The sequence below is a fragment of the Nicotiana tomentosiformis genome, chromosome 11 (genome assembly GCF_000390325.3).
Source record: "Nicotiana tomentosiformis chromosome 11, ASM39032v3, whole genome shotgun sequence".
Classification (NCBI taxonomy): domain Eukaryota; kingdom Viridiplantae; phylum Streptophyta; class Magnoliopsida; order Solanales; family Solanaceae; genus Nicotiana; species Nicotiana tomentosiformis.
In genome coordinates, this window is record NC_090822.1 from 122,991,030 (window position 1) to 123,006,227 (window position 15,198).

General features: G+C 34.3%; 4 protein-coding genes across 6 annotated transcripts; 1 reads left to right on the forward strand and 3 right to left on the reverse strand.

The window, feature by feature from the left end:
• Positions 1 to 863: 863 nt before the first annotated feature.
• LOC138902110 (uncharacterized) lies at positions 864 to 1,202 on the reverse strand. The gene has a single exon (XM_070189923.1). The coding sequence runs from the start codon at positions 1,200 to 1,202 to the stop codon at positions 864 to 866; it is 339 nt and encodes a 112-aa protein (XP_070046024.1).
• Positions 1,203 to 3,000: 1,798 nt separating this feature from the next.
• On the forward strand, positions 3,001 to 6,108 carry LOC104086670 (zinc finger A20 and AN1 domain-containing stress-associated protein 8-like). 3 transcript variants are annotated; one of them, XM_033653524.2, is made up of 3 exons: positions 3,103 to 3,250; positions 4,298 to 4,350; positions 5,270 to 6,108. In XM_033653524.2, exon 3 carries the CDS (start codon positions 5,283 to 5,285, stop codon positions 5,799 to 5,801), a length of 519 nt encoding a protein of 172 aa, XP_033509415.1. In that variant the 5' UTR covers positions 3,103 to 3,250; positions 4,298 to 4,350; positions 5,270 to 5,282; the 3' UTR covers positions 5,802 to 6,108. The 3 variants fall into 3 exon arrangements, with proteins under 3 accessions (XP_009589284.1, XP_033509415.1, XP_070044066.1); XM_070187965.1 differs by having other exon boundaries at positions 3,111 to 3,250; positions 4,301 to 4,350; XM_009590989.4 differs by lacking the exon at positions 4,298 to 4,350 and having other exon boundaries at positions 3,001 to 3,250.
• Positions 6,109 to 6,888: 780 nt separating this feature from the next.
• Positions 6,889 to 9,922, reverse strand: LOC104086671 (uncharacterized). The gene is made up of 2 exons (XM_009590992.4): positions 9,845 to 9,922; positions 6,889 to 7,698 (listed from the first exon to the last, which is right to left on the reverse strand). Exon 2 carries the CDS (start codon positions 7,673 to 7,675, stop codon positions 7,118 to 7,120), a length of 558 nt encoding a protein of 185 aa, XP_009589287.1. The 5' UTR covers positions 7,676 to 7,698; positions 9,845 to 9,922; the 3' UTR covers positions 6,889 to 7,117.
• Positions 9,923 to 12,739: 2,817 nt separating this feature from the next.
• On the reverse strand, positions 12,740 to 13,493 carry LOC104086672 (zinc finger A20 and AN1 domain-containing stress-associated protein 5-like). The gene is made up of 2 exons (XM_009590993.4): positions 13,044 to 13,493; positions 12,740 to 12,826 (listed from the first exon to the last, which is right to left on the reverse strand). The coding sequence occupies exons 1-2, from the start codon at positions 13,491 to 13,493 to the stop codon at positions 12,740 to 12,742; spliced, it is 537 nt and encodes a 178-aa protein (XP_009589288.2).
• Between the last annotated feature and the right edge of the window lie 1,705 nt (positions 13,494 to 15,198).

The window sequence follows — 15,198 nt, forward strand, 5'->3', positions numbered from 1 at the left end:
AGTCATCTCTCTCATGCTCGACCTTTTTAATTTTCTCAGTTAGAGCATCCTTTTCTTTCTTTAAGTCCTCAATGGTTTCTTTTAAATCAACAACTACGACTACCAAATCATCTCTCTCACATTCTACCTCTCCTAGTTCTACAGTTAACACATTTTTTTTTATCATTGATAAGGTTATGATAAGCATCAATCAGAAGATTTGCTAAGGATACATGCTTCTTTTGAGAGTAAGACTTCAAGTTTCTTTGAACGTCTAGAAAGTTTACCTCAGTGTCATCATCATCTTTATCCTCGTCAGATTTTGCTATCAGGGCAAAGATGGAGCCATATTTAGTTGCTTCGCTTTCAACGGCCATCATGGGGGTTTCGCCTTATTCATCATCTCCCTCAGATTCACTGGAGGAATCTCCCCATACAGCAAGAGTTCGTTTCACAACATTGTCAACGACATCTTTTCTCTTGAATTTCCTGTCAAGAATCGGGTTCCTCTTGGCTGTTTTGTCTGTGTTGTGCTTGTGCTGGTCTTGCTTGTGGAGAGGACAATCTTTGATGAAATGTCCTGGATTCCCACATTTATGACAATAATCATAGCCTTTTGGTCTACTGGAGCTTCCCTTTTTCGGAATACCACCATTTCTGCGAACCATTTTCTGAAACCTCCTTATCAAATAGGCCATGTCAACATCCTCACCACTTGAGTCACTGTTGACTGCCTTGAGAACCAGGTTCTTCTCCTTTTTGGGTTCTCTTCTTTCATGGTTCTTCTTTTTCTTCATTTCGTAGGTCTTCAGATTTCCAATGAGTTCGTCAATAGTAAGCTTTTGCAGATCTTTTGCCTCTGTGATAACATTTACTTTACTTTCCTAAGAACCAGGTAATACACTGAGTATTTTCCTGACAAGTTTGTTCCTTAGAATGATCTCTCCTAGAGAGTGAAGCTCATTGATGATGGAAGTGAAGCGAGTATGCATGTCCTGAATGGACTCATCATCATTCATCCTGAAGAGTTCATATTTAGTAGTGAGCATGTCGATCTTTGACTGCTTGACTTGAGTTGTTCCTTCATGTGCGGTTTGGAGAGCCTCCCATATCTCCTTGGCAGATTGACAAGCTAAAATTCGGTTATACTCATTTGGTCCAATACCACAAACGAGGATCTTCTTTGCTCGAAAGTTTTTCTCTATAACTTTTGTGGTCGGCATCGTTGTATTCCTTCCTTGTCTTTGGAACTGTCACTGCTGGCTCGCCAATGGTCTTCATAGGGACGAAAGGACCATCGCAGATGACATCCCAAAAAATCTGAATCTTCAGCCATGATAAAATCATACATCCTTATCTTCCACCATCTATAGTATTGTCCATTGAATCTTGGTGGTCTGTAGGTTGATTGACCTTCTTCAAAGTTTGGTGGAGCAGCCATGTGGATCTTTTTCAGGCGTTAGCCTTATAGAAAGAACTCGTTTTGATACCAATTGATGTAAACTAAGAGTCCACCAAACTGTATAGAGAACCTAGTTCTCTATCAGTTCCCACAGAACACACACAACAGTAAGTAAATGACACAACAATATTTCATGTGGAAAAACTCACGGGATTAAAATCACGACCTACACTCGTAGGATTTCAACTTCACTAACCGAGCAAACTTTAGATTACAACCTATTGTAACCTAGGAATTAAACTCTTAATCTCTCACCTTTTGCAATAACTCTATTGCAAGCCTCTTTGTAATAACTCTATTACAAAGCTCACCACTTTGACTAACTCTAGCCAAACACAAACACACGATTTATGGTTTTACAGAAGATATCCTACAAGATGCTTCTAACTAAGCTGAGTAGGAATTACAAGTAAATAACATTAACAAAGATACAACAATACTAAGGACACACGATAAACTCAGTGCTGGGATCTAGTCCTTTGTTATGTTGCTACTTTGTTCTTCAAGCCTTGGAGTCAATGAAGAGCGGTAGCACACTTGAAAGAGACTTAATGATTTAGAGTTTGCAAGTGTGTATGTTTTCCCTTGGCTCACGTTGGTAATATATAAGTGAGATCATTGGGATGATGTAAGCAAGTAGCTGGTACAAGCATGCTCCATAAAGTGACTGTTGCACTGTTGCGTGTGCAGAGCAATAGTGCAACGATTTTAACAACTGTATGGAGTTGACTTGTACTGTGACCGGAGGAACTGATAGCCATCTGTTCCCTCTGCCATTTTTTTGACTGATAATATTGGAACTTATGCCAGACATATGACTTGTTGTTCTGAGCACTTTGAGGCTGTGTAACAAGTTCCCTGTCTGGTTCTCACATAATGTTTGTTAAACTATCAAAATATAAATTCACATAACTTATCATTTCCTTCTTTCATTTTTCATCTTTGTCTTTTCTTTGACTCTTTGGTTGTTCTTGTGCTCCAGATTTTGTACTACGCTACATATCCTGCATTAGGCAAAATAGCACATTTTCAGCTGTAGATATAGTTGAACAAAAAAGAGTTGAATAATTATTTTAAATAAACAATTATATGTATATAGTAATATATTTGGACGAACTAAATGAAGTTTCTACATTCATCTTTGCTTCTGTTTTTACCACACAATGACAAAATCATATTTAAAGTTGGCATAACCCGTCATAATAAAAATTTACTCATATCGAATGTTTATATTAAATTATAGTAGCATGACACGTACTCGAGCAAAAAATTATCTCAATCAATTATAGTTTATATATTTTTACTTTATAAATCACTTGTTCATGAAAAGTTGATATGATTTAACGTATATATTCAATACAAATAAGTTTTTATAGCATAATCTTTTTACATCCTCAAAAGTACAAACTTTTCTATTTCCCTTAATGGGATTTTTTTGAGGAAGAAAATGACAAAAATCCATTTGAATATACTTTTTTTTTTTTTTACTATTTTCTAAAATAAAGGGGCAAAGTGGAAAAATAAAAGAATATAAGTAAAATTAATTAAGGGAGCAAGACAAATAGGAATCGAACACGACGCACCAAATCAGCAAAGAAACGTTCGTTGGCAGAGAAGCAAAGAAAAAGACTTTCCTTTTCCTTTGAGCCAAAACTAAAGCCAAAAGCTTTGAGAAGAGGGCAAAAAAGAAGAACCCCAAAAAAAGAAAGAAAAAAAAAGGTCCAAAGCCAAAGGCAAAATAATAAATAAAGGAAACATCTTTCAAATTTCATTCATCACAACAAGAAGAAAAAATCTCTCTGTCTTCAGGTCAGTTTCAAAGATCTCATTTTTTTCTGCTTTTTGATGTTTAGTTTATTTTTCTCCCTTTGTTTTGATAGATCTATGAATTGTTTCGAGAATTAGGTATTATTGGTTTTCTGTTGTTATAATTGTGGAATTAATTGTTTTGTGAGTTCGTTTGTTGTTTAGAGATCAGCTTTGCTGGGTTAATTTTATGTTGGGGGATTTATATCTTTTTGCTTTGTTGAATCATTATAGAGAATTATTTGATATTATGGTGGATAAAATGATTGTCTGTGGTTTTTTGAGAAGGGTATCACATAAACTATTGGAAAATTGAGTCTTTGGAGTTATAATTACAAAAAAATTGAGTCTTTGGAATTACAACTACAAAAAAATTGAGTCTTTGCCTCTTTGGAGTTACAATAAAGAAAAAAAGTTGAGTCTTTGGAGTTGTTTTCTTCATAATAATTAGGTATCTTTAAGGATGTTGAAGTTTTGTGAAACCCCTTTTTGTTTACTTGGGTGTTACCTTGTTTTTTTATGTATTTTGGGATGGAAAAAATGGTGCTTTTGCATTTGTCTTATAGGATGTTGAAGTTTTATCAGTAGCCTTTTGATTTATTGGGTTTAATGTTGTGTTTACGTGCCATGGAGGTGGAGAATTGCTTGTGGTTGTGTATTGGAAGCTAGAATTAGGCATATTAACTCTGAAAGTAAAGCCAAGTTCTTGTTTTCGGTCTTCTACTTTGATAGGTTTTGCTGTTAAAACATATTTTTTGTCAAATTGAACATGTGAGATGAGTCTGAACATTTTAAAAGACGGTGTTCAAAGAACGTTTGAGTATAAGTGTGATAATGTTGCTTGTTTTGCATTAGCATAGTTGTGAATTTGATCCAGTTTCAAATTTGCTAACCAGATGTTTGGCTTTCACAACTTCTGTTGTCCCAATCTTGCACTTTTTACTAAATTTTGGTAGTTAGTTTGTTTTGATTTTTGCAAAGTTTTCTGTTGGTTGTATCTGATGCAGCTGACTGTGTTCTCTTTATCTTGTGTTCTTATGTTGTGTGAAGAAGGGCTTTTGCTGAGGATTAATTGAATAATCTTCTGTAGTTACCTAAATTTGGTAAGATTTATGCTTGTTTTCGTAGCTGGCAAAGTGGAGGATTTCTCCTTCTTTTATATTATTCTTTTCTCTGGAAAGGAAGGTGCAGGAAGCTTAATTGTTTTATTGAAGAGGTGAAGTGAGTTTAGACGGGATCGTGGTGCCTATATGCAGACAATGCAAATCTAGGTTCAGTCTGTCAGTGATGTAACATGTTGATTTGATGTGCTATGAGAGTGTTATGGGATTAGATACTTAACAAAGTGAAAGCAAGTCCTATCCAACAATTGTGAGACAAGTAATATTATATGGGTGTGAATGTTAGGTCTCCAAGGCAGCACATATCTACAAGATGAATGCCATACAAAATGTGGAAGTTTAGATGGATCTACAAGCATATAAAATTCGACAAGATCAAGGATGATTAAACGAAAAAGATTATAGATGATCACATCCGACAGAGGGTGCAAATAGTGCATGTACAGGGTAAAGTGAGATAAGCTCATCCGTCAGCTGAGATGGTTTGGTCCTGTCGTACATAGACCTTTCATATGCAGTGCTCTGTAAGTGTGACAATGTGATGAAAATCACTTCAAGAGATGCTGTCTCAAAAGCTAAGGATAGAGCACAACAGAAGCAAAGGCTGATCTATATAAGCAATACTAACTAGTTGGATTAAGGCTTAATCATTGTTACACTTAAGTTAGAGTGTTAGATCAAGTGTTCATTAGGAGCGCTTTTCCTTCAGTTAGAAACTCATATATCCGTGTTAGGATACATGTGAGATTAAGGAAGATTTGGTTTCAGAAAACCTCGAATTTGTCTTGAAATACAATTTTTTCGTATAGAGGATCTATATAAACAACTCCAAGTTCTCGAACTATTCAGGATTAAGGTGTAGTTTCCTGTTAATGCTTATCTGTAGATGAATCTTTTGCAGGAAAGCTGACGGTATGGAGCATGATGAGACAGGATGCCAATCCCATCCAGAAGGCCCTATCTTATGCATTAACAACTGCGGTTTCTTTGGAAGTGCTGCAAACATGAATATGTGCTCCAAGTGTTACAAGGACACTATTTTGAAACAGGAACAAGCAAAGCTTGCAGCGACATCAATTGAAAACCTTGTGAATGGATCAATTGCTAGTGAGAAGGGGCCAGTCGTTGTTGGCTCTGTAGACGTGCAACCTGCCATGCTGGAAACAAAATCTGTTGTCGTTTTGTCATCACCTCCATCTTCAAGTGCTGGTGAGGCTGCTGAATTGAAGGCTAAGGTGGGCCCGAGTCGGTGCAGCTCTTGCAAGAAAAAGGTTGGTTTGACTGGATTCAAATGCCGCTGTGGTAACCTTTACTGTGGATCACACCGCTACTCAGACAAACATGACTGCCAGTTTGACTACCGCTCTGCTGGTCGTGATGCCATAGCGAAGGCCAATCCTGTTGTGAAGGCTGAAAAACTTGGCAAGATCTAGAATGGGTTATTGGTCTCAAATTTCGTGCTTTCCTTTTAGTTCAAAAGAGGACTTCCTCTGATTGGCTACCTATCACAGGCAATTTAAAAACATATACAGGCGGAAGAACTCCTGTTCATTGTCATAGGTAGAATTTGTTTGTTGACTCCAGTTTCAAGTCTTTGTATGTACTGGTTTGGTCAATATGAATTAGGTTTGTTATGTGTCATTCTTGTTCCCATGGAAATTGTAATTTGGCATTGTAAATTATTCGCATGGATCTTCTATCTGGCTTAACTTGCTCCAGTGTGTAGTGTGTTATCTCTAACTTACCTTGCTTTCTTGGTGTTTTGTGTCGCTTTTATCTTTCTAAAAGACCTGTTTTGCTACTGGATTTACTTATAGTGGTGTTGAAGTATTTGTGTGCATGTGTTTTGGGCTAATCATGTTTCGCGAGTGCACATGAGTTTTGAATAAGCTTGCTTTTCAGTTGGTGGTTGTTTAAACTGACGGCTAGTAGCTAATTTCACAGCACGAACCCGTAATATATATATATATATATATATATATATATATATATATATATATATATATATATATATGTTGTATGAGCTGATTCTTTCTTGGATTCTGGTGAATGATAGTTCAGTAGATTGACTACTGTGAAGATAGGTGAAAAGCTGAAATAATCAACGTTGGGCAATACTTAAAACTTAAATGAATGGATCAGTTGCACATTTCGTGTAACCATGGTTAAGTGATAAAATTGCAACAAGATACATATTTTGGATCATTGGTTAGGTGTAAATACCGAGTGAGTGCATGTAGATTTTTTCATTATAATATCACCTCAAATAAGTAAGAAAGGACGCGATTGGCTGACATTCATCTTAAAACTCGTCAATTTATGATGAATTCTTAATACCTCCTCGAGTCTTTCACAATATTTAAGATGATTATGCTCTGCACCTTCAAGCCAGACATACAACAAATGTATATCTTCAAGTTGATTTCTAATAATCCTACCTAGTGGGGTCTGAGGAGGTTAGTGTGTATGCAGACCTTATCCTTATCCTTGTAGGGTAAAGAGGTTGTTTCCAATAGAATCTCCTCTCAACGAGTTCGGGAATTGCCATATTATTATATCTAAAGCTGTTTACAAATAGGTTCGACAGATTGAACCAAAATATAACCTCCTTGTGTTGCCAACAAGAACTTGCAAAACTCATCAGCCAACAAATGTTTCACCAAAAAAACTCACCTCTCATCTTTAAAGTGAGCAAATCCTAAATGCTACTCACTGAAGAAGATTAACATAAAGCTATTCAAGAACTTGATCACACTGAAATGCCACTGGATTCAGCTTCTAAGTACTTGCACATCCGTTCCATAACATCTCTACCTTTCGCGCTGTTTGCCTGGAACTTCTCCACACATTTCTGCTCTATTTTCTCTGCCATAGAAGCCAGTGCTGACAAGGGTTTAATCTTAATACTGGTTTCCTGCTTGCAGACAGTCCATAACTTTGGATTCTCAGGATGTGGATCGTATCTAATTTTCTCCTCCACCTCAATGAAGTTCTCGAGACTGATGTTGCGAGTAGAGAGTTGCATTGACCGAGATTGTGCATCGACAACAGTTGATTCAACACAGTGGCAGATATCTTGACCAATGATCTTCCGAATAAACCAGGGCCCTGGTGCATGAATATTGATGGCACGAGTTGTGTAGAGCTTCCCCGAGCTGGGATCAATCTTGTGATTCAAAGTATCAACCTCGAGGATGTGGGATAGGGCGCGTTTGTTCTCAGGATCAGCAAACTTGCGCCACGATGCAGAAGTCACTCGTTCCCATGGGTGCCTGTAAATATGCTCTTGTGAATATGCTCTGACCATCTTGTTCCTCTTGGTGTTTGAAACTTGAACAAGCAAGCATTCAGCAAGTTATGTAAATTCAAAATTTTGTTGCAGAATCGAGTTTGCTGCAAACTAATCAATATATACTTTTGTATATAAAAAAAGTTTCACTCTAAATCACATCTCATGCCATTTAGAAGCATATACTGTCTAGCAACTTCATCTTTGACTTCCTTTCCACGAGCAATCATATACACACAGAAGTATGGTTTTATGAGAATATAACATTAATTCCCCAAAAATTGGAGCACACTGGTAGCAGAGCCAGAGACACATTATCAGACACATCTATTAAGTTTGATAGAGGAGAATATCAGATGCTTGAACGTTTAAAAGCTAAATTAGATGCTAATAAAAGACAGAGAATCTAGAAATGTTCTAATGGTTCGAGAATCCTAAAAGGGTTGCTTACAGACCAATCAAATTGCAAACGGCAATTAAAGATGAATTTTGAAGAGAAACCCCAAAGGATCTTTAAAAGCTTCACACACATCACCAATCCGCTCACAAAAACCAAATTTAGGGCCAATCCAGTTGAGGAAAACGTGACTGATATTTTTAAATCATTCTCAGCACAAACAGAACAAATCGGAATCATGCTAGATTACGAAAGGGTCTATAAAAGGTTAATGAAGCTAACCTATCGAACCATCAAACTGCAATAACATAAATAAGATCAAATTCGAAACATAAAACCAAATTCAGGAAGAACTTCAGAGCGTTTGTTACAACAGCTGAACAATAGAACACACACAGATGTTTGAGCAATTTACTAGGTAAGATCAAGAGCATGCAAAAAAAGAAGGGAAAATTAAGAAATGTTCCAATAACTTGAATTACCAAGAAGGCTACCTTCGACTCATAAAATAACAAGAGTACAAACCAAGATCAAATTCAAAATTGACTTTTCTTCAAGAACTTCACAGCTATTGCTAATGAACTCGCAGAAACATGAATTCAATATGGTAAATGAAACTTCAAAGAACAGCTTTGGAGCAACTTATAGACCAATTGAATTAACAGAACAACAATCAAAGATCAAATTTCCACAGAAACCCAAATGGGTCCTTCAAGAATCTTCACACCCAGAACATTCATAGCAACACAAAATCCATTTTTTCACAAGAAGCTCAGCTATAGCTGAACCATCCACATGTTTGCAAATATAAATAATGCTTTTAGAGGTTTTGAAGCTACCTTTATAACTCATCAAAGTGAAATAACACCAATCACATTTCATATTCAAACAGACACCTCATAAGGGCGATCCTCAAAATTATTCACAGCATCATCAGTAATCCATTTGAAGGGGAGCCTTGGAGCAACGGTAAAGTTGTCTCCGTGTGACCTAAGGTCACAGGTTTGAACTGTGTAAGCAGCGCATTAGGATAGACTGTCTACGTCACACCCTTGGGGTGCGGCCCTTCCCTGAATCCTGCGTGAGCGTGGGATACTTTGTGCACCGAGCTACCCCTTTTTATCATCATTAATTTATTAAGAGAAAAACACTAATTCAAGACCAATTTTTCAAGAATTTCATTGCAAAAGCTAAAATTTTGAACATTATTCATCTGCATTCAGCTTAACACCTCAAATATAAATTAGCCACAAATGTCCGTAAGACTTGAAAATCATTTAGCAGCTACCCATAAACCATATCACAACAACACAAATCCATACCAAAAAAGATATTCAAGAAATTAATTTTTTTTTAAAAGAATCAAGCACAAACCTCAAAAGGACCTTTAAGAATTTTCACACTCATTACTCATCCACTCACAAAAAAGACAACTTTATACCATTTCTCTCAATAATTCCAATACAGCAGCTGTAGCAGATAATTTTTGAAAAAAAAATAAAAAAATCAAACATAAACCTCAAAAGGGTCATTAAGAATTTTCACGTCCATTACTAATCCACTCACGAAAAAGGTAATTTCTTACCAATTCTCTCAAGAATTTCAATGCAGCAGCTGAAGCATACAATTGAAAAGAATCAAACATAAACCTCAAAAGGAGACAAATACGAATCAATTCTTTCAACAATTTCAATGCAGCAGCTGAAGCAAACAATTGATACAAACATAAATTGACAATTCAAAAAAAATAATCAATTTAAATTTTATTTAAAAAAAAAAGAAGGGCTAACCGATCAACTTTCTTGTTGCACAAGTTGTAAAGCCGCCTTGTACCCAATAACTGTATTAATATCTGTAATATGTAATATGCTGGCAAAGGTCCAAATATGCCCTTGTACTATAGAAAATTGAGCACATTTGCCCTTCGTTAATATTTTAGCTCAAATATGCTCTTACTGTCACATAGTTGGTCTATATATGCCATTAGAGTTACACAGTTGGCCCATATATGCCTTTTCGAAACGGAATTCACCCAAACTAATTAGCTCTTTCTTTAATTGTATTAAATTATATTACAAACACTATTTTCTTTTTATTAGTACTTTTTTTTACCTTTCTCTTTCCTTTCTTCTTTTTTCTTTTCTTCTCTTTTTTTTTTCCTTTTTCTTTCTCCCTTATCCGTTTCCTCCATTACCGATGTCTTCTCCATTTTCGTCATCAATTTCACTTGACAAAACTCATGAATTCCAATTACTAAGAAAATTCTCCTATAAGGTAATCAAGTTCCAATTTCACTAGCCCTCTAAATAAATGAAATTAAATTATTCCAAAAATTATGGTTTAAACTTTAAAATAAAAAAATTATCTCAACCTTTAACAATACTCAAAAGACCAAAAATTTTAAATTGTTTCCAAAAAGATAATTTAATGATTAAAAACCTAGAGTTCAAGTTGTAGTGTTATAAATTTGAATTGTTAGTCTTTTTTCAGCTGGACATTTTCTATTTTTTTTTATTAACTATATAAATTAGGGGTGTACATGGAACGGGTTGGTTCGATTTTTATCAAAATCAAACCAAACCAATTATATCGGTTTGGATTATTCGATTTTGCTGGATTTTCGGATTTTTTATTACATAAATATTATTTCAATCTTACTTTGTTAAATTTTTTAGAACTAAATATATATTCAGTAAAAATTAAAAAATTAAAAAACATATGATCTATAAAAATATTCTTATGGGAAAATTTTCTTAGTAATTGGAATTTATGAGTTTTGTCAAGTGAAATTGGTGATGAAAATGGAGAAGACATCAGTAATGGAGGAAATCGGATAAGGGAGAAAGAAAAAGGAAAAAAAAAAAGAGAAGAAAAGAAAAAAGAAGAAAGAAAAGAGAAAAGTAAAGAAAAAAAAAGTACTAATAAAAAGGAAATAGTGTTTGTAATATAATTTAATACAATTAACGAAAGAGCTAATTAGTTTGGGTGGATTCTGTTTCGAAAAAGGCATATATGACCAACTGTGTTACTCTAAGGGCATATATGGACCGACTATGTGACGGTAAGGGCATATTTGAGCTAAAGTATTAACGAATGGCAAATATGCTCAAATTCGTATAATATAAGGGCATATTTAGACCTTTTCCGTTTAGAAAAAGAAAAAGGAGGGCAGTTTATGACACCGGAGTATGTACACCGTAGAGAATTATCCAATAGAATACGGACACGTGTGGCGGTTAAATATAACTCCATACTGAAAAATGATTTTTGAGCTAAATTTTTCTGATATCTCAATTAAATATATATTTATTTTCCTTTTAACATAAATATTAGATAATTAGAAATGACAACAAATGCAATAAAATTTATAATGTTTTATAATAAAAGATGTTTTTATTGCGTAATAATAATTAAAAACATTTAAATCATACCTAAAAAGATTTCTTGATTTTCAAATAATAAGCGTATCATATAAAATAAAATATTGCTAAAGTGAAACGCGATATGTTGAAGATCAAGAAGGAATTAATTTTATTTTTTCAAAATTTGCCCTTATTTACATATTTCAATGTGTCAATGTAACAATTAATTAAGATTAATTTAGTGAATACATCTCTTTTTATCTAGGAGTTCGTATTTTCTTAATGGATGTGCCAAATATGAAATGACCACTTAGGGAGGGAATACCATTTTAGTTAGGTACAAGATTTTAAGACATTCATGAACACAGCTTAACCAATAATCAATATATATAATACCACTTATCCAAGCATTCGTTACTTTATTTTTTTTGTTTATTGCTACAACTATGCTTATTTGAGTCGTAAATTTTTCGGAAATAACCTCTCTATCCGCACAAGATAGAGATAAGATTTGCGTACACATTACCCTCTCCAAATCTCACTTTGTGGTATTTCATGAGTTTGTTGTTGTTGTATTATTTTCGTATCCCACCGTGAAGTATTTCGAAGAATAATTGAAAAGCTCTAGTGTAATTGTTTGGTTAAATCTTTTCAAAAAATATTCTTGTGAGGGGAAAATCTAAAGGTAATTTTGAATAGCTAGTAGCTTCATGCAACTCTTATTTTGGTTTGGGCATCTTGTAAGCTTTAGACCCATTTTAGAATTTTATTTATATATTAGCCACTAGACAAGTGCTACCGAGTGGTATAGTTGCTTAAAAAAAAAAAGGTTAATTTTGAATCATACACCATAAGAGTTGAGACAACCTTCCAAAACTTTACACCTACCAATAAATGTTTTTCTTACTCTATAACACAAATAATAACTTTTTATAAAGGAATATCCACTACAATTAAAGATGTTTTTTGCTATCTTCGCATAAATTTAAAACTAGTATGCCCACTCTTGCTACTTAATTGGGGGAGTAAAAAATGATACAATCATCCACAAATAATACTCATTTGAATACTAAAATTCAAAATTTGTAAATAGATAACCACCAATATTCCATATTGAAATGTTATTATCAAAATTCAGGTGAAATATTTAAAACATTTATTTGAGGAATGTATCAAATAAAATAATTATAATCTTCAATTTTTTTAAAGTAAAATTCAAACTAAATACAACTTCAAAAACTTTTTTTCTTTTAACTTCAATCAAATGTTGTCCAAATGACAGCTAAATAATTAGATACTACTTAAAATAAACAATGGCTAAAGTCATAAGTTGTGACCATTACCACTAGGTCCACCACTGACTGTGACATACAACCCCATGGGGTTACCGTCATAATAGCAAAAGTACAACTAAAAATTCCCAAAACACAAAACCAAAAAAAAAACAAAAAAAGACTTTTCACTAACTTATGGTAATAGTTCCAATGACAACAATACCCTTGTATGCTTATCAAATTTACAACACAATACCCTCAGTCCCCATCCCAGAATAATAAGCAAAGAAAAGTAAAAACTACCTAAAATCAACCACCCACCCCCATTTACCCCCCGCCCCCAGCGCTCAGACCTTAAGAATTTTAGCAGCTCTAACAACAGGATTTTCCCTCGCAATCGCTTCACGACCAACTGCTTTATAATCGTAGCTACAGCCATGGCGATCGGAATACCGATGCTCCGAGCAGAAAACATCGCCGCACCGGCAGCGGAATCCGATCAATCCTACTTTCCTCCGGCATCCTATACCTGAGCACCGATTCGCCTCCCTCGGTCTCTTCACCGACCGTCTAATCTCCTCCAGATCCGATTTTTCCGGCGATATAGCTCCGGAGCTAGATCTCGAATCATCGCTTCCAGAGAGTTTTAGATCTGAAATCTCCGGCGTTCTAACGGAACTGGTCGACGGCGATGTCGGTTTCTGGTTATCGGCGTGAGGTTGTGAGGATACTGGTAGATTTGGTAGAGGTATGGATTGTGGAACCTTCAGCTCAGTTTCTTCTTTTTCTCTCTTCTGCGCCATGATGTTTGAGAGAGATTTTGAGCTTTTTGCTCAATGGAAAAGATTGGAGTTGACGAAATGGAAATGGAAATGAAAATAGAAAATAGAGAGAGAGGAATGGGTGAGAAAGATAAGGCGTGTTTGGTTGGGTTATTAGAGATAGAGAAATTAGATTAAGAAAGAGATAGTACAAAAATTCAATGTTCATATACTACGCTTTTACTGACATACTTAAATTTAATCAATATTTAAATTAAATCAAATACTTAATTTTCAAATCATAAATTAAATCACTTTTTTTTACTTTTTAGACCGCGCCAGAAACTATTTACGTTAAGTAACTAAAAAAAGTATATAAAATTTGTATAATTTTTATATATAACATACATAATGTATATATACACAAAAAATATATATATTTTCAGTTATTATTTTCAGAACAACTATACAATGTTATTTTTCTTATACTAAATTGAAAATATATATCAACTTGATCATGATTTAATGATTTCGTGTGATTGTATAAAATAATTTAGCACATATAAAAAAATTATTAAAATATATAATTTTAAATATATTATGATATTTCCATAACTATAATATATGGCAATAAGTATATTACGTATATACAAAATATAACTTGCTCTTATATTTATTTATAGAATGAATGATTTCGGCTTTTCTAATGGTCAGGGGGAGCACGCGGCCTTGAAAGGAACGTGGCATACACGCGTTTGTGGCTGAATTGACGATGATACTCTTTGATCAAAGTTAGGACCGTTTGGCCATAGATTTTGTCAAAATAAATTTGTATTTTATTTGACAAATACATGTTTGGCCATATATTTTACCTACATTTTGGCAAAATCCTATTAAGCTGGTTTTGGGCCAAAATATCACTATTACATTTTTTAAAAATTGCCCCAAACTTTTGTATTTTATAAAAGAACTCACCATTTATTATTTTATAACAATGTTGCTTCGTCTTCTCGGTCATGTGATAGTGTATCATGTAGTTCATTATAAAAATGATAATTTTGTATCAAATTTATTTATGTTCAGGACTATGGTTTGCGATAATATAATGAATGTTATTGATAATGTTACTGTTGGGTATTTGTGATAGTTTTTAGAACTTGTAGGTATAAGTCATGTTTCATGTTTTTCCAAAATAAATTTGGGAAATATGTTTTGAAAACTAATGTCCAGACACATTTTCATCTTCAAACCAAACTTCACCCAAATCAGATTTTTCAAAACAAATTTGGGAATCTATGGCCAAACGCTAGCTTATAATAAGGTGAACCTTTTGTATTTTTATTTATATCTGCTTAGTCTGATCTTAGTTAAAAACCTTGACTTTATTAAGTTCAACTCTATTTTATAGTTGATGTTTAATCATATCCAAATTTAAGTTTTAATTCATTTATATAAATCAATCACATATTGTATACAGTCAAAACCGATTTTCGACCTTCGAATGATTAGTCATGGTTGGAACGTAATGGACCGAAGGTCGTCTTCATAATATAGAAATGAGATCCGTAGGCAGGTTACCAAGCTCAAGTTTCGGGGACCAATTAAGTACCGAGCTCGAAGTCAATACCGAGCTCGATTCCAAATCGAACTATGATGTGAGGCGGTGTTATCGAGCTTAAGAACCAGAGACCGACCAATATCGAGCCAAAGTCAATACCGGGCCCCGAGCCAATATCGAACTCGAGCC